The sequence below is a fragment of the Blennius ocellaris genome (genome assembly GCF_963422515.1).
Source record: "Blennius ocellaris genome assembly, chromosome: 11".
Taxonomy (NCBI): domain Eukaryota; kingdom Metazoa; phylum Chordata; class Actinopteri; order Blenniiformes; family Blenniidae; genus Blennius; species Blennius ocellaris.
In genome coordinates, this window is record NC_137660.1 from 28764133 (window position 1) to 28781632 (window position 17500).

General features: G+C 49.6%; 3 protein-coding genes across 3 annotated transcripts in view; all 3 read right to left on the reverse strand.

Annotated features, from left to right (window-relative positions):
• Positions 1-4942, reverse strand: part of cetp (cholesteryl ester transfer protein, plasma) — a gene marked incomplete at both ends in the record, with an annotated part of 11712 nt that extends 6770 nt beyond the window's left edge. The window contains 12 exons of the mRNA XM_080504813.1: positions 291-443; positions 539-589; positions 678-757; positions 1734-1833; positions 1942-2033; positions 2983-3043; positions 3141-3210; positions 3287-3374; positions 4033-4103; positions 4398-4529; positions 4610-4724; positions 4813-4942. Coding sequence (XP_080360939.1) covers positions 291-443; positions 539-589; positions 678-757; positions 1734-1833; positions 1942-2033; positions 2983-3043; positions 3141-3210; positions 3287-3374; positions 4033-4103; positions 4398-4529; positions 4610-4724; positions 4813-4942 — 1143 coding nt within the window. The remainder of the gene's footprint in view (positions 1-290; positions 444-538; positions 590-677; positions 758-1733; positions 1834-1941; positions 2034-2982; positions 3044-3140; positions 3211-3286; positions 3375-4032; positions 4104-4397; positions 4530-4609; positions 4725-4812) is intronic.
• Positions 4943-6490: 1548 nt separating this feature from the next.
• On the reverse strand, positions 6491-13337 carry herpud1 (homocysteine-inducible, endoplasmic reticulum stress-inducible, ubiquitin-like domain member 1). The gene is made up of 8 exons (XM_080505607.1): positions 12989-13337; positions 12639-12716; positions 11752-11823; positions 11343-11473; positions 10207-10320; positions 9732-10121; positions 8881-9040; positions 6491-8144 (listed from the first exon to the last, which is right to left on the reverse strand). The coding sequence occupies exons 1-8, from the start codon at positions 13139-13141 to the stop codon at positions 7950-7952; spliced, it is 1293 nt and encodes a 430-aa protein (XP_080361733.1). The 5' UTR covers positions 13142-13337; the 3' UTR covers positions 6491-7949.
• Positions 13338-15177: 1840 nt separating this feature from the next.
• slc12a3 (solute carrier family 12 member 3) overlaps positions 15178-17500 on the reverse strand; it is a gene marked incomplete at both ends in the record, with an annotated part of 15075 nt that continues 12752 nt past the window's right edge. The window contains 6 exons of the mRNA XM_080504814.1: positions 15178-15319; positions 15409-15476; positions 15576-15711; positions 16296-16382; positions 17224-17335; positions 17453-17500. The exon at positions 17453-17500 is cut by the window's right edge and continues 42 nt beyond it. Of these exons, the coding sequence (XP_080360940.1) occupies positions 15178-15319; positions 15409-15476; positions 15576-15711; positions 16296-16382; positions 17224-17335; positions 17453-17500 (593 nt within the window). The remainder of the gene's footprint in view (positions 15320-15408; positions 15477-15575; positions 15712-16295; positions 16383-17223; positions 17336-17452) is intronic.

Here is a 17500-nt window from a genome sequence, read left to right on the forward strand (position 1 = left end):
TAACTTCAAAACACTGTAAAAACTTGGATATTTAAGAGGGAAACAAGCCGATATAAACACAACAGATCGAGATCTGCACAACTCGTGATGTCACACATAGGCTCCGCCCACAATGGCCCACGAAGGTAGAAGGATTCCCCCGACTTCCTCGGCTGGAGATTCAAAATTCAAATAACTTTGTTATGCGACATCAGTGGTGGGGCAGAGTCGGAGGAACCTTACAAGTAGAACCCCAACTATCGTTTTTTTGCAAAGTAGTGTTTTACATTTCACTAGGCCTTTAAAGGTACCGTCTGAAAGGAGAGCGCCGGCTCGTCTGCGCCCCCGCAGCGGATCCAGACGGACGCCTGCGTGAAGACGGTGACGCCCCAGGTGGAGATGTTGAGGAAGGGGACGGCCGAGCTCCACACCCGCAGCTCTGGAGACGCCGCCTCCGTCAGACACTGGACACACGTGAGGACGCCAAACGGTGTGACAACGCCGAACAATCCGACAACACCGTGACTCGATCCGGCCGGAGGAGGCTTCCAAGTCTCACCTCGCTCAGGAAATCGGGAATCGCGCTGGAGAAGTTCGTCCTGAAAAGTGCCTGAAAGAAGATCCAACCGTTTCGGCCACGAGTCAACAGAGGTATAGATGTATAGATGTAGATCTGTATGTCGGAGTCAGACACTCACCAGCAGGTCGTCTCCAGAGATGTCGAGTTGGAAGCGTCCGTCATGGTGGGCGGCGGCCATCATGGGCTGGAACACCTGGTCTGTGTGGAACAAAGAGTTCTAAACATGAACACTGAGAGAACGTTCTCGTGGACAGACCAGCAAGTTGGATTGTTATTACAGTGACTGTCAAAATAAAACCACCAATTTGGATTGTTAATATGGTAACTGTCAAAATAAAAGTACCATATTGGATTGTTATTATGTCCCAGTCAGCTGACGGCAAAATAAAACCACCAAGTTGGATTGTTATTACGGTGACTGTCAAAATAAAACCACCAAGTTGGATTGTTATCATGGTGACTGTCAAAATAAAACCAACAAGTTGGATTGTTATCATGGTGACTGTCAAAATAAAACCAACAAATTGGATTGTTACTACGGTGACTGTCAAAATAAAACCACCAAGTTGGATTGTTATTACGGTGACTGTCAAAATAAAACCACCAAGTTGGATTGTTATTATGGTGACTGTCAAAATAAAACCACCAAGTTGGATTGTTAATATGGTGACTGTCAAAATAAAACCACCAAATTGGATTGTTATTATGGTAACTGTCAAAATAAAACCACCAAGTTGGATTGTTATTACGGTGACTGTCAAAATAAAACCACCAAGTTGGATTGTTATTATGGTGACTGTCAAAATAAAACCACCAAGTTGGATTGTTATTACGGTGACTGTCAAAATAAAACCACCAAGTTGGATTGTTATTATGGTGACTGTCAAAATAAAACCACCAAGTTGGATTGTTATTACGGTGGCTGTCAAAATAAAAGCACCAAGTCCAGGAGAGTAAGGAGGAGGAGTCATGACATGATTGGCTCTACTGAGCATGTGCAGAAAGGACCGAAAGTGTTTCCACATGAAATGGTGGCCTCGGCCTTTGATGACCAGATCAGGTTTCACACCCTCTGGGCTGTTTTGAGGTAAATGAATGTTTTGTTTATCTGAGCTGGTTCCGGCTGTTCTGGCGGTGGAACCCGCGGTTCTGTGAGAACGGAACCGTGACCCACCTGAGACCCAGAAGTACAACATCCGGTCCTCCGTCAGCTGACTGGGACGGAACACCGAGTCGCTGATCACGGCCGAGGTGTCGTTGTACTTGGTCAGGCCCTGGACGAGTTCAAGAAGATCAAAACAAATAAATAAATAAATAAACAAAAACATGCAGGAGGTTAAAGTTGGATCATCTGGAGAGGATCTGTGTGGAACCCGGTTCACCTTGTGGTACGACTCCACGTAGTTCTCAGTGATCACCGGAGCTGCAGTCACACCGATGTCCACACTGATGTCCCCGTCACTCAGGAAGTGCTCTACACACACACACACACACACACACACACACACACACACACACACACACACACACACACACACACACACACACACACACACACACACACACACACACACACACACACACACACACACACACACACACACACACACACACACCATTTGTTGCCATGGAAACCAGTAGATAACAAGGTTATTTGATCACCACTCCTTCCATCAGCTGTCCTGGTTGTTTGAATTTCGCCATGTTTGCCATTTAACCCCCCCCCCTCGACCTTTGATCCCCTCGACCTTTGATCCCCTCGACCTTTGACCCCCAACTACTAAGCAGGGTAACGACATCACTCCATCATGTGGCCTATCAGAAGAGAGGTATTTGCACCGGTTTGACATCCATCGCACTAAAACTGATCGCGTTATGACGAAAAGTTATTTAAATCCTTTTTCGTGACCTTTGACCTTTGACCCGGTCGCTCTCAAGCTATAACTGAATGGTCCTTGGATGATGACAGAACGTCTCTTAAAATTCCAAGCGATTTTTCATGGAAGCCTTCATGTGTATTTTATTAACTTTTCTCAAAATCTACTCAACCGAATCGCATTAAATCTTCAGGAATGATTTGGCGTCATCAAAGGACGGAGCCATTCGACTTCGGGGCTTTGATGTTGAACAGTTTCCAAATAAATCACTAAAAAAACGCAAAAAAACATTTCCCATTCAAAGTGGATAAGAGCGGCAGCTCACGGAGAGCAAAGATCGACATCTGTTGCCATGGAGACACGCATTGCTCACTGTTTCACACCGTGGGGTTGCTACCTGACCGAGCTAGTTAGCATCGATACAAGCTAATGGCGACCATGGAAATAATGCTAACTTGGTCCCACAAACAAATGTGGTGTCGGCGAAGGCCTGCGCTCTACCGAGCGTAGCTCTAGTCCTTTCAGATTTGAAGTACTTTGAAGTACCTGCAGTATCCTGGATGAAGTCGGCCAGGATGTTCGCCACCTTGTTGATCTCTTTACAAATCTGCGTGTGAGAACAGACTCGTTTGGGGATCCAGGCTGTAAAGAAGAACCATGATCCCCGGACGAAGACGTAAGACATTAGAACCTCGTCCCCTCACCTGTCCCTTGATGACCAGCTTGACGGTGAAGGTGATGAAGTCCGTGAAGAGCTTCTTCAGCCAGTTGGGTCTGAGCAAAAGAACGCCAGGACAAACACGGGTCAGCCTGACGGCCACCTGACGGCGCCGGACGTACCAGGACTTACTCTTTGTCTCCCTGCAGCTGCAGACGCAGCTTGTGGAAGTTCAGGTAACAGTCCGAAGTGTCTGCTGCCACCTTACCGCCGCCGCAGTCTGATGGTGGGACGGCGGGACAGATGGCGGGACGGAGGCCGCGGGGTCAGGGAATCACGACATCAGGCCGTCGTACAGGAAGAAGAACCATTAGACGCTTTGTAGGGTTGAGAGCAGACCTGCAGAACTTCTAAGGGGGTTCCTGTCGTCTGTCTAACTCCGCTTTGTTAGCCACCTGCTAGCACCCCGCTAACTCCGCTTTGTTAGCCACCTGCTAGCACACTGCTAACTCCACTCTGTTAGCCACCTGCTAACACCCCGCTAACTCCGCTTTGTTAGCCACCTGCTAACACCCTGCTAACTCCGCTTTGTTAGCCACCTGCTAGCACCCCGCTAACTCCGCTTTGTTAGCCACCTGCTAGCACCTTGCTAACTCCGCATTGTTAGCCACCTGCTAGCATACTGCTAACTCCGCTCTGTGAGCTACCTGCTAGCACACTGCTAACCCCACTCCGTTAGCCACCTGCTAGCACCCCGCTTACGCTGCACTGTAAGCTGCCTGCTAGCACAATGCTAACACCACTCCGTTAGCCACCTGCTAGCCCACTGCTCCAGGTATCCACTCACAGTCTATCTTACCAACAACACTTTGTAAAAGAAGTGAAAGGAAGGAACTCGGGTGGAGGAGCTGGTTCTGGTTCTGGTCGGAGGTTCTTACACAGTCTGGGGTTGATTCCAAGGTCGATCTGAGACTCGATCTCAAAGTCCACCGACTGGGCCACGTTAACGCTGGAAGGGAAAACACGCAAGAAAATACAAGATGTTCAGTTGGATATACGATCAAGACACGGAGAAGAAGGCGTCTCGATCGTATACCAGAGCTACGATCGTCATCACTTCCACTGACCTTCATCCACACTGACCCAACTCATCCAGATTATACAGCATCTTCCTCCTCTAACATCAGATTCTGATTATAAATTGTACCTGATATAAACTGACTGCAGGTTTAAACATCAACTCTCCCCGGTTCTGCCCACTGATTGGCCGCCACCTCAGCCCCTCCAGCCAATAGACACTCACAGCCAGCTGCCGTATCCGTACTGCAGCGTCCCGCGGAACCGCGCCGACACGTTGCCGATCTCCATGGCGATGCCCTTCCCCGGAAGCAGCTGGAAGGCGCTGTGGCCGATGGACAGGTTGCTGATCTCCAGGCTGGACGGATCGACGGGGGGGGGGGCTGTTACAGGAAGTGGTGGTGAGGGACTGGCGGAACGTCTCGGCGGCAGACTCACTTGTCCAGTCCATACGAGACTCTCCCGATGAACAGCAGGGACTTCTCTCCCTTCATGCTCGGGTATCGGGCGTGTTGGAAGGCCGCCTCGATCACCTTGGTGGTCTTCTCGTTCACTGCAGTGACGGGAGAGAACACGGCGGTTAACGGAACGACCACAGAATTCGGCCGAGTCGTTGTGGAGAACAACCAAACGGAGCTCACGGACTACGGCGGCCGGGTAGGTGAGGCGGCACACGGCCCCGGTGAACCTGTAGGCGGCGGACGGGTCCTGCAGGCAGCCGCTGGACGCCCCGAACACCGACAGCAGCAGCAGGAGAACACCGCCCGGCATCGTGCAGGAACGTCCGAGGACTCTTACCAAGATCCTTTCTGTCGTTCTGTCCTTGTCGAAGGTAGACCCTGCTCTGGAGAACCTACGAACCAACAGTCAGGGACGACTGGCAGCTTTCTACTGAGAGACCCTGAAGTACCTACTGACGTTCTGAGAAACCCTGAAGAACCTACTGATGTACAGAGAAACTCTGTAGAACCTACTGACGTTCTGAGAAACCCTGAAGAACCTACTGATGTACAGAGAAACCCTGAAGAACCTACTGACGTACCGAGAAATCCTGATGAATCTACCGATGTACCGAGAAACTCTGAAGAACCTATTGATGCACGGAGAAACCCTGAAGAACCTACTGACGTTCTGAGAAACCCTGAAGATCCCACCGATGTACCGAGAAACTCTGAAGACCCTACGGACGTACAGCAAGGCAGTTTTCTACCGAGAAACCCTGAAGAACCTACCGATGTACCGAGAAACCCTTAAGAACGTACCGACATACAGAGAAACTCTGAAGAACCTACGGACGTACAGCCAGGCAGATTTCTACCGAGAAACAATGCAGAACCTACCGTTGCGGAGCTAGGCAGCGTTCTACCGAGACACCTCGTCCTCCATCCAATCACAGAGCGACTGACTGAGAACAGAACAAACACTGTCCCGGTTGGTCCCCTGGAGGTAAACAGGTCAAAGTGCAGGTTTGTCAGGAACGTGGGAGGATCCTGACAAACATCCTTTGTCTCCGGGGGACGTAATCCAGATCGCCTCAATCCAGGACGCCGACACTGCCGGTCCAAAGAGACCAGAAGTGTCCGACCGGTTCCCACCGTCTCCTGGAACAAGACCTGATTCACCAAACACAGAGTGAAACCAGATCCAGGAGGGGGGGGGGGGGGGGGGCTACTGGTGGAGGGTGAGAACCTTAAAGGCACAACGAACTGAACCAGAGTGGTTCTTCAGTCTCCAACAAGTTTAAAGACCAGGAAAGATGCTCTATAATCTAGATTTTAGTGAGGAAGGTGCTCTATAATCTGGTGTTAGGGGAGGAAGATGCTCTATAATCTGGTGTTAGCGGAATATGCTCTATAATCTGGTGTTAGTGGAGGAAGATGCTCTATAATTTGATGTTATAGGAGGAAGATGCTCTATAATCTGGTGTTAGAGGAAGATGCTCTATAATCTGATGCTAGAGGAGGAAGATGCTCTATAATCTACATTCTCATCAATATGTTTGGTCTTTATAGTAACTAGTCATCAGTTATCAATATGAACCCGTCAGACCAGAGATGCTTTCTTATTTTTAATGCAGGTTGGATGAGTCACAACTCAAACTCACTGTGTGTGTGTGTGTGTGTGTGTGTGAGTGTGTGTGTTCACCAGAGGTCACTACATGAACACGTGTCCTGCAGTGACCTTCAAGTGATCAATAACCTGACTGAACCTTTGGCCCACTGGCATATGACATATAGCCCCCCCCCCCCCCCACACACACACACACACACACTTTTAAGTTAAAGCACATTTATTAAATCAATGAATAAAAATCCTCACACACACACACACACACACACACACACACACACACACACACACACACACACACACACACACACACACACACACACACACACACACACACACACACACACACACACACACACACACACACACACACACACACACCGTCCTCCTCTGTGACGCTCACAGAAAACACAAAGTGCCGAATGAAGCCGAGCTAAAAGACAATTAATTCATATTTTAAACACAAAAAAAGTCATTTTTACTGACGAGCGCAGTCAGAATCTGCTGTGTCTGTGGCGCTGGACTGGCTCCGCCCCCACACACACAACCATCTATGGGAGGAGTCAAAAGGGGGAGGAGCCTACCTTAATTGTGATTGGCTAAAACCCCTGATGACATCATATAGGGTTTGATTTCTGATTGGCTGCTTGGAGCAACACACTTTTTGAGAGAGAAAGAGAGATAGAGGGGGAGAGAGAGAGAGAGGGGGAGGGAGAGAGGGGGGAGGGTGACAGAGAGAGAGAGAGAGAGAGATTGATTGCGAGAGAGAGAGACAGATTGAGAGAGAGAGACAGAGACAGAGACAGAGAGAGACAGAGACAGAGAGAGAGAGAGACAGATTGAGAGAGAGACAGATTGAGAGAGAGACAGATTGAGAGAGAGAAAGATTGAGAGAGAGACAGAGAGAGAGACAGAGAGAGAGACACAGAGACAGAGACAGAGAGAGACAAAGAGAGACAGAGACAGAGAGAGAGGGGGGGGAGACAGACACAGAAAGACAAAGACAGATTGAGAGAGAGAGAGAGAGACAGATTGAGAGAGAGAGAGATTGAGAGAGAGACAGAGACACAGAGAGAGAGAGAGAGAGTGACAGATTGAGAGAGAGAGAGAGAGAGAGAGACAGAGACAGAGACAGAGACAGAGAGAGAGAGGGAAGACACACTTTCTTCAACGTTCCAGATGTGGAGGCGGTTCTTACTGCTAGAACCTTCAGGAAGTGGATTTATCATCATGTGACCCTCAAAGACGAGGTTTTTCAAGAACTCTGCCGCCTCCTGCTGGTGGACTATGAGCAGGACGACTGAAATACAAAATTAAAACCTCCTAAAAATCCAGAAATCCACTTTCCTTTGAACTTAAGATTTGAGGATGAAAACATCTGGACTCAAACAAGTTCCGACCCCAACGTGGATTTAGTTTGACGAGATGTGGAAGTGAAGGGATTTTGAGTTTTCGGTTGTTTTCGTCTAGCGACTCCGACGTTAAATTAGAAAAGACAAACCTTCAGTCTAAACCTCCGGCTTGTGCAATGTTTTTTTTTTTTTTGTTGAAACTCCCACTTTAGAAAAAAAAAGTGTCATTTCCTCGGGCCGAGCAGCGAAACGTCTCTGTGCCGCTTCCTGGAGGGGGAGGAGCTACGGGAAGCCCCGCCCCCCCTCGTGGATAATCCAGAGTCTGGACCTGGGGGGGGGGGGGGGGGTGGGGAGGGTCAGTTGGCCACGCCCTGAGGAACCTCGGGGATCAGAGAGGAGAAGAAGGTTTTGAAGAAGACCCACGCCGTCCACATGAGGGACACCTGGTGAGGGGGGACCAGAACCGCCGTCATGGGACCACCTGGACCCTCCGGACCCTCCGGACCCTCTGGACCACCTGGACCCCCCAACATGTCCCCCTGCAGTTCGTCCTGAAGAGAAAAGATTCTGTGTGAATATCTGAGTCACCCAGAGACCTGGATTTAACCAAATGTAATCAGATTACATCTGATCCAGATCATTAAGGCAGGAGAGACAGAAAAAGAAAGAGAGAGACAGAAAAAGAAAGAGAACAGAGGAAAAAGAGACAGGAAAAGAAAGAGACAGAGAAAGAGAACGAGGGAGACAGAAAAAACTGAAAAAGAGAGATGAAGAAAGAGACAGAAAAAGAGGGGGAGAGAGACAGATAAAGACAGAAAAAGAAAGGAAAACAGAGAAAGAGACAGAAAAAGAGATGGAGACAGAAAAGGAGGGGGAGAGAGACAGATAAAGAAAAACAGAAAAAGAAAGGAAAACAGAGAGAGACAGAAAAAGAGAGAGAAAGAAAAAAGAGAACAGAGGAAAAAGAGACAGGAAAAGAAAGACAGAAAAAGAAAGGAAAAGAGAGACAAAGTGACACTCCCAAGAAAAAGAGACAGAAAAAGAAGAAAATATAATTTAAAGGCAGAATAAGAGAGTAAGGACAGAAAAACGGATGAAGAAAAAGACGGAAGGAGAAAAGATGAGAGGAGTGGGTGGAGGAGGGACAGAAGAAGAGACACTAAGAACAGAAAGAGATGGAAAAGGAAAGGAAGAGAGAGAGAAATAGAAAGGATTGAGAGGGAGAGAGAGAAACAAAAAGAGAGAAACGAGTGTTTAAAGTGAGATTGAGGCTCATGGTGGGTTTACCTGGTCCTGGTTCTGCTGGTCCTGGTTCTGCTGGTCCTGGTCCTGGTTGTTCTGGTTCTGCTGGTCCTGGTTGTTCTGGTTCTGCTGGTTCTGCTGGTCCTGGTTGTGGTCTGGTTCTTGGACCTGGACTCTCCTGAAGGGGAACCAGCCGGCGGTGTGTCTGAGAGGGAAGACAAACACATGGGGGCGCTACAGGTGAGACGTGGACATGTAGACAGGTGAGGCATGGACAGATGGACAGGTGAGGCACATACAGGTGGACAGGTGAGACATGGACAGGTGAGGCACATACGGGTGGACAGGTGAGACATGGACAGGTGGACAGGTGAGGCACATACAGGTGGACAGGTGAGAAATGGACAGGTGAGACATGGACATGTAGACAGGTGAGGCATGGACAGATGGACAGGTGAGGCATGGACAGGTGAGACATGGACAGGTGGACAGGTGAGGCACATACAGGTGGACAGGTGAGACATGGACAGGTGGACAGGTGAGGCACATACAGGTGGACAGGTGAGAAATGGACAGGTGAGACATGGACATGTAGACAGGTGAGGCATGGACAGATGGACAGGTGAGGCATGGACAGGTGAGACATGGACAGGTGGACAGGTGAGGCACATACAGGTGGACAGGTGAGAAATGGACAGGTGAGACATGGACAGGTGGACAGGTGAGGCACATACAGGTGGACAGGTGAGACATGGACAAGTGGGCCCCCTCCCCCTCCCATGTGTCTTGGCCCCGCGCCCTCCCCTCCCATGTGTCTTGGCCCCTCCCCCTCCCAGGTGTGTTGGCCCCGCGCCCTCCCCTCCCAGGTGTCTTGGCCCCGCCCCCCCCCCACTCACAGGTACATGAGCAGCAGGGTGCTGGTCACCAGCAGGAAGCGGCTCAGGTTGGAGTTGAAGTAGACGATGGCGAGCAGGACGCCGAGCCTCGCCGCCGAGTACATCCAGTCCAGCCAGTCCCGCTCCGCCTCCTCCTCGTCCTCCATCACCGCTCCGCCCTGCGCGTTCATGCGCAGGTTCTGATTGGCCGCTGCCGCGGGGTTGACGAAGGCGCCGTCTGGCGCCGCCGCCGCCGCCGCGTTGCCATTGGCCGGCAGGTTGTCGACGGGGTTCGGATTGACCAACGGGGCGGGCACCGGGACCGGGTGGGCGGGGACGGGCGGGTACGGCGCCGCGGCGACGGTGGGTGGTGTCCGGGAGGCGGAGCCTGCCGCCGCCAACGCCGCGTGGCTGCGGGACGGAAAGGAGGAGCTTAGTAAGGACGCGTGACGAGACGAGGCGAGACGTGTTGAGAGACGGGGGGACGGAGACGTACTACTGCAGGTAGTACTGCCGGGCGTAGGCCTGCTGCAGCCACAGCAGCTGCTGGCGGCTGTACAGCGAGTAGGACGGGAAAGAGGGCGGAGTCACCGGCGGCGCCGCCACGGACCTGCGGAACAACAACAACAACAACCACGGTCACGTGAGGGTTCCTTCACCTGGGGACGGAACCTTACACACTTCAACCGGTATCGGCACCGGTACAGATACAGATAGGATACTGATATCGGTGCCGATACAGATACCGATACCAATACCTGGTACAGATACCCAGTACTAATGCAGATACGATACCCGGTAGAGATACAGATACCAATACCTGGTACAGATACCCAGTACTAATACAGATACCGATACGCGGTACAGATACCCAGTACTAATACAGATACGATACCCGGTACAGATACAGATACCAATACCTGGTACAGATACCCAGTACTAATACAGATACCGATACGTGGTACAGATACCCAGTACTAATACAGATACGATGCCCGGTACAGATACAGATACCAATACCTGGTACAGATACCCAGTACTAACACAGATACAGATACCAATACCTGGTACAGATACCCAGTCCTAATACAGATATCAATACCTGGTACAGATACCCAGTCCTAATACAGATACCAATACCCGGTACAGATACCCAGTACTAATACAGATACGATACCCGGTACAGATACAGATACCAATACCTGGTACAGATACAGATACCGATGCGCGGTACAGACACCCAGTACTAATGCAGATACCGATACGCGGTACAGATACCCAATACTGATACAGATACCGATACGCGGTACAGATACCCAGTACTAATACAGATACCGATACCCGGTACAGATACCAATACCTGGTACAGATACCCAGTACTAATACAGATACCGATACCCGGTACAGATACCAATACCTGGTACAGATACCCAGTACTAATACAGATACCGATACCCGGTACAACTGTCCTCCGCCCAATTATGTTGTTCCTTCCTCCGCCCAAACAACAAACACAAAGGATTCCTCCAGATCCTCCACCCTTAAACGGAGCAACACCGTCACCCATAAGAGGCGGAGCTCCAGAAAATCTGTTCTTCTCCCGTCACCACGGCAACGCGAGGCGGAGCTCACCCTGCTGCGGGACGCTGAGCAGTCGATGAAGACGAAGACGAAGACGGGCTCCTCCTCTGCCTCAGCTCAGGCGCCTCCGCCATGTTGGATGAGGATGGAGCGGAGGAAGCAGGCTGCTCCACGTCGCCGCCCTGCAGGACAGGAAAAGAACTGATAGGAAACTAAACAACAACTTGCAGCTTCACTGAACTTCTGACGTGTGAAAGAGTGAAAGAGTGAAAGATGACGGGTGAAAAGCAAAATAAGAAGTGATCGACTCATTTCCATAAAGAGTTTCAAAGGAAAGACGAACGGCAGGAAGTGAAAAATGGAAATGAAATGTAAATTTTAAAAAAAAAAAGGAAAAAAGAAAGAATCTCGACATGTAAATGTAGAAACTTCCTGTGAGGACGAGTCTCAATAAACTCACTTTGTGTCTCGTCTGTCCTGCTGGACGACTCCGGGATGGACAGACCAGGTGGAGAGAGAGAACAGAGGCCGTCTGTGGAGGGAGAGAGAGAGAGATGGGGAGAGAGGGAGGGAGAGAGAGAGATGGGGGGGAGAGAGGGAGGGAGGGAGAGAGAGAGAGAGATGGGGGAGAGAGGGAGGGGGAGAGAGAGGGAGGGGGGATATGAGAGAGCGAGAGAGAGAGAGGGAGGGAGATGGGGGAGAGAGGGAGGGGGGAGAGAGAGGGAGGGGGGATATGAGAGAGCGAGAGAGAGAGGGAGGGGGATATGAGAGAGCGAGAGAGAGAGAGGGAGGGAGAGAGGGAGGGGGAGAGAGAGAGGGAGGGAGGGAGAGAGAGAGAGAGAGAGAGAGAGATGGGGGGAGAGAGGGAGGGAGGGAGAGAGAGAGAGAGAGAGGGATGGGGGATATGAGAGAGGGAGAGAGATGGGGGAGAGAGGGAGGGGGAGAGAGAGGGATGGGGGATATGAGAGAGCGAGAGAGAGCGAGGGAGGGAGAGAGAGAGAGAGAGAGAGAGAGAGAGGGAGGGAGAGGGAGGGAGAGAGGGAGAGAAAGAAGGAGAGAGAGAGAGAGAACCGGTTTCAAATAAAAATAAAAAACCTGATGATAGGAAACGACAACATTTATTTCTCTTCTTCTTTCACTCTACTTTCTATTTTCTACGTTTCTTTACTGTTCATCCATCGACTGACTTCATGTAAACAAACAAACAAACAAACAAACAAGTTTCCTGAACTGAACTGATCCGACTGAAGGAATCGTGGAGAAACAAAGAAGTAAGAAGAAGAAAGAAGTGATCCGTGACGGAGGGGAAGAAACTCGTTCAGAGGAAAGAGAGAAAACGACTCTCACCTGAGTGAAGAGGTCTCGAACGTGAAGACCGTCCGGGAGCAGCTTACCGGAGAAGATCAGCCGCTGCTCGCCCACCGCCTGCACACGCACACACACACGCACACGCACACACAGATCAGAGATCATTAACCCTCGTGGGAAACAGCCTCGGTTTCGCAGGTGAAGATCTTTTAACCCTTTCAACAACAAAGTTCAATGGAATACACACACACACACACACACACACACACACACACACACACACACACACACACACACACACACACACACACACACACACACACACACACACACACACACACACACACACACACACACACACACACACACACACACACACACACACACACCGGTGTGGAGGGGTGGACGGAGGACAGGTGTCCCTTCAGGTCGAGGACCGTCCAGTCCGGGGGGACCCGGTCCACGGTCCAGTCCTCCTGGTCCCGGTTCGGAGTTTTAACGATCAGCCTGAAGGTCCGGTTCTGACCGTCGTCCGCCGCCATGTCCGCTGGTTCTTCTTCTTCTTCTTCTTCTTCTTCTTCTTCTTCTTCTGCCTTCAAGAGGATAAATACAGTCGGCGGTGGGAGCCGGAAGTGATCGTCTTCCACACACACACTCGCTGTGTGACGACACGAGGGGCTCAGCGGAGTAAAAAACCTGGCGGAATGTGGAGTTATCGATCCGTCTGCGAAGCGGAGCGTGAACATCCGGGTCCTCCACTGCAGGAATGTTGTTTCCAAACACAACGCTGGCCGCTCCTGATTGGCTGCCGGGGGCTCGCGCTCCGACGTGGAGCCTCGCGGACAAGCTGCCCGGCGAGCATGCGCAGTGAGCGCTCTCACCAAAAGATGGGTTAGCTTATCGTAAGAGGTCTCACTCTGCTTTCTTTGATAGATAGATAGATAGATAGATAGATAGATAGATAGATAGATAGATAGATAGATAGATAGATAGATAGATAGATAGATAGATAGATAATGTCAAATTGTGTCTTTACAAACTCCCACATCATTGGGAGTTTGTAAAGACACAATTTTATTTAAGGTACAACATTAAAAGCCCCAAAACTTTAATACACTCTGGAAAAACAGTGTATTAAAAAGGGCACAATAGTTTTTTTTGGAAATAAAATATTGAATATATGCTTTTATTTTCAGTTTTTAGAAAAAAAAAGTACTGATAATGTTTTAAAAATGGAAAGAGTAATACTTTTTTTGTAATTTTCTTGAACAATAAAGAAATGACTAGAATTGCACATGATAAAGTTGGAGATAAAAAATATATTTAAAATAAATTAAAATGATAAAAACCACATCGACGTTTGATGTTTTAAGTTTTGCCTCAGTTTGTTGTCATTTGTTTTTTACATCTTGTGCTTTTTTGCAAGTCTCTACCTGGACATTCATGTCTTCACGTGCTGATCTTTTCACTTTTATTGTTTTTAATTTCTCACTCATTTTATCTGCCTCGTGTTTCCTTCGTTTCTTTATTGTGGCTGAAAACGTGAGCGGAGTGAGACCTCCTGTCTGCTCCGCCGCATCTCATCACTGTTGTTACGTCATATCAGGTAAATGAGCACAGGTGAACACACACACACACACACACACACACACACACACACACACACACACACACACACACACACACACACACACACACACACACACACACACACACACACACACCACGCCTTTAAACCTTTATCAAAGAAAAAGAACAGACAGTTACAGTTCATTAATCTTTTTTTTTAATAGATCATAAAACAGCAAATTACACTTTCAATCATGTCAATGAATTTTCAAAGAATCACTGCAGCCATTTCCATTATTTACTAATTATTCCTTTGATTTTCGCTTTGATATTTTCTTCATATTTTAAAAATAAAAATGTCCAACGGGCTGAAATGAATCGTATCTGGACCTTAAAGTGAGGATCTGATCGATCCAAGAAAAATACCTTGAACAAACTCGTCTTCTATTTAAATGTTAATTAAAGGAATCGTTCACATTAACAGAAGGTTTAGATTGAAATCAGATCATAGAAACATGAAGACAGACGTTCTATTGGCAGTAGAAGATGAAGACGTTCTTTTGGAAGTAGAGCAGAAGGTGAAGACGTTCTATTGACAGTGGAGGGTAAAGACGTTCTATTGGCAGTAGAAGATGAAGACATTCTATTGGCAGTAGAAAGTGAGGACGTTCTATTGGCAGTAGAAAGTGAGGACGTTCTATTGGCAGTAGAAAGTGAGGACGTTCTATTGGCAGTAGAAAGTGAGGACGTTCTATTGGCAGTAGAAGATGAAGACGTTCTATTGGCAGTAGAAGATGAAGACGTTCTATTGGCAGTAGAAGGTGAAGACGTTCTATTGACAGTAGAGAAGAAGGTGAAGACGTTCTATTGGCAGTAGAAGGTGAAGACGTTCTATTGACAGTAGAGAAGAAGGTGAAGACGTTCTATTGGCAGTAGAAGGTGAAGACGTTCTATTGACAGTAGAGAAGAAGGTGAAGACGTTCTATTGGCAGCAGAAGGTGAAGACGTTCTATTGGCAGTAGAACGTGAGAACGTTTTCCTGGTTCCCTCGCACCATCAGGACCGGAGGTCTCAGGTCACGCGACAGGAAGTCGAGCCAGGCCAGGTAGAGGGCGCTGGGACACGTCCCCCTCCTCCCGACCGGCATGGTTCTGTCGGGAGACACGGTTCAGTGAGACGGGGGGACGGGGGGGACGGCGAGGCGGCCGTCCCTCCCACCCGGACCCAATGTCTTACTCACATGACAATCAGAGCCGCGTCCCTGGAGTGATCCTGCAGGACCTCGTTGAGACGGACCTGACGCAGAGACTGAGAACCACAGAGGAACCGTCACTTCCGGGGCGGCGGACAAGTTTTGGACAAGCAGATCGTTTTGTTTTGGGTTTTTTTTGACGTGTGACTTCAGACCTTGGCCCGGTTCTTCTGAAAGTCCTGGTCCGTGATCATCCAGGGGTCCACGTGTCTCGGAGCCTCCGATTGGCCGTCGGTCTTCAGGTCCGTGTCCAGCCTGAAGCAGCTCACCATGTCCTCGAACTGGTGGACGCTGGACCGGGGGGACAGACGAAAAGCACTTCCACGTTTGTTTTTTTTTGCGGCGACGTTATGAAAAGGAGCGTCCGTTTCCACGGAAACGGCAGACATGCTGAAGACGATGTAGTTTGCCCGTCGGACCACTAGCATCACGCCATCAATCTACTGAGCGTGTGCAGAAGAACCTTTTTTTTGCTACGTTACGTCCGCCGTTGCGTCTACCCCCTGACGGAGACGGAGCGTTTTCAAAAAGTTGTGTTTTCAGCGGCTCCGAGCCCCGTCATCATTGTAAACGCGCCGTAAAAAAAACGCAACTGAAGTTTTCCGTTTTCGGTCGCGGCAACTGGGATTTCAAAGATAAGTTAGTTAGCCGCTAGCTAGCCACGCTCAGGCTAACGCGACACGTCATTTGCTTGAGACGCTGCGATCGGAAGATCTGATTCACTTCACGCAACTGAAGACCTCCCAAACACAACGAGTAAAATCTGTACGGTTCTTATTGGGTTTTTTTGTTTCGCGGTCCTAATGGACTCGTCCTCGTTACGACGCTCGTCCGACTGACGGCGTCGCCACAGGCTCCTCCCCCTCCCGTCTCACCTGTGTGGCTGAGGGTCCTGGAAGAGGTCGGGAAGAACTTCAACGTCGTGGAAACCGAGACGGAACTTCTTGATCAGTGCCAAAACTCTGGGAAAACCAACAGAATCAACCTGACGGTTTATAAAGAATCACACTGTGTCAGAAAACGACCGAGAAAAAAAACAAGCATCTTCAATCCCAACAAATACAGGAAGTAGATGTAAAAACCCTTGAAATACAAACCGTCGGTGGAATTCGATGAAGATTTTCGGAAACTTTGAGAGATTCTCTGGTGAACGTGAGGGATTCTTACACAAGTTAACTAAAACTACTGCATTTACGTAAAACTACTGCCTGCTAGCACACTGCTAACTCCGCTCCTCTAACCGCCTCCTAGTGCACTGCTAACTCCGCTCTGTTAGCCGCTGGCTAGCACACTGCTAATTCCGCTCCTCTAACCACATGCTAGCACACTGCTAACTCCGCTCTGTTAGCCGCTGGCTAGCACACTGCTAACTCCGCTCTGTTACCCATTGGCTAGCACACTGCTAATTCCACTCCTCTAACCACATGCTAGCACACTACTAACGCTGCTCTGTTAGCCGTTGGCTAGCACACCACTAATTCCCCCCCCTCTAACCACCTGCTAGCATACTGCTAACTCTGCTCCGGACCTTGCAGCTAATACCTCGGGTTGCGGTATATCTGTTCCCCGTATATCTGTTTCTCACAGTAATGTTGCTGCCTGGCAGGCTTGTGAGCATCGACATGCTAACTAGCCAAAAGCTAACATGCTAGCAATTCCAACTTGGACAGACAAACAAATTTGGAAGTGTCGTTCTGGTTCTTAACGTTTATGCCTCATCAAAGTTTTGCGTATTTGGTGAAAACGCTGCAGGGAGCCTGCCGGGCCACTAGTTGGCACTGTTGTTCGTTCTTGGGTACGCACTCCTTCCTCCGCTCCTCCTTCTTCTCCCTCTCTCCGCCCACAAAGACTCGGACCCGGCAGCGAGCCCAGCGCCTCCTACGGGTCAGCAGGTAGGGCAGCAGCAGGGTCAGACCTGCCCAACACACACACACACAGTGAGGAGGAGGCGGAGGCGGAGGCGGAGGAGGAGGAAGAGGAGGAGGAGGAAGAGGAGGAGGAAGAGGAGGAGGAAGAGGAAGATTCTCCAGACCTCCGTCATCAGACAGCCAGTAAACGTCGATGTTCTTCTTCCCCTGCT

What these genes read in the sequence shown, in the direction of transcription:
- herpud1 (XM_080505607.1), bottom strand. Translation starts at nt 13,141, where the DNA reads ATGGCGGCGGACGACGGTCAGAACCGGACCTTCAGGCTGATCGTTAAA. An exon ending in TTCGAGACCTCTTCACTCAG is followed by an intron (nt 11,824 to 12,638) that starts GTGAGAGTCGTT and finishes CTCCCTCCACAG; the next exon opens with ACGGCCTCTGTTCTCTCTCT. An exon ending in ACCCTGCTGCTCATGTACCT is followed by an intron (nt 9,041 to 9,731) that starts GTGAGTGGGGGG and finishes CTTCCCTCTCAG; the next exon opens with ACACACCGCCGGCTGGTTCC.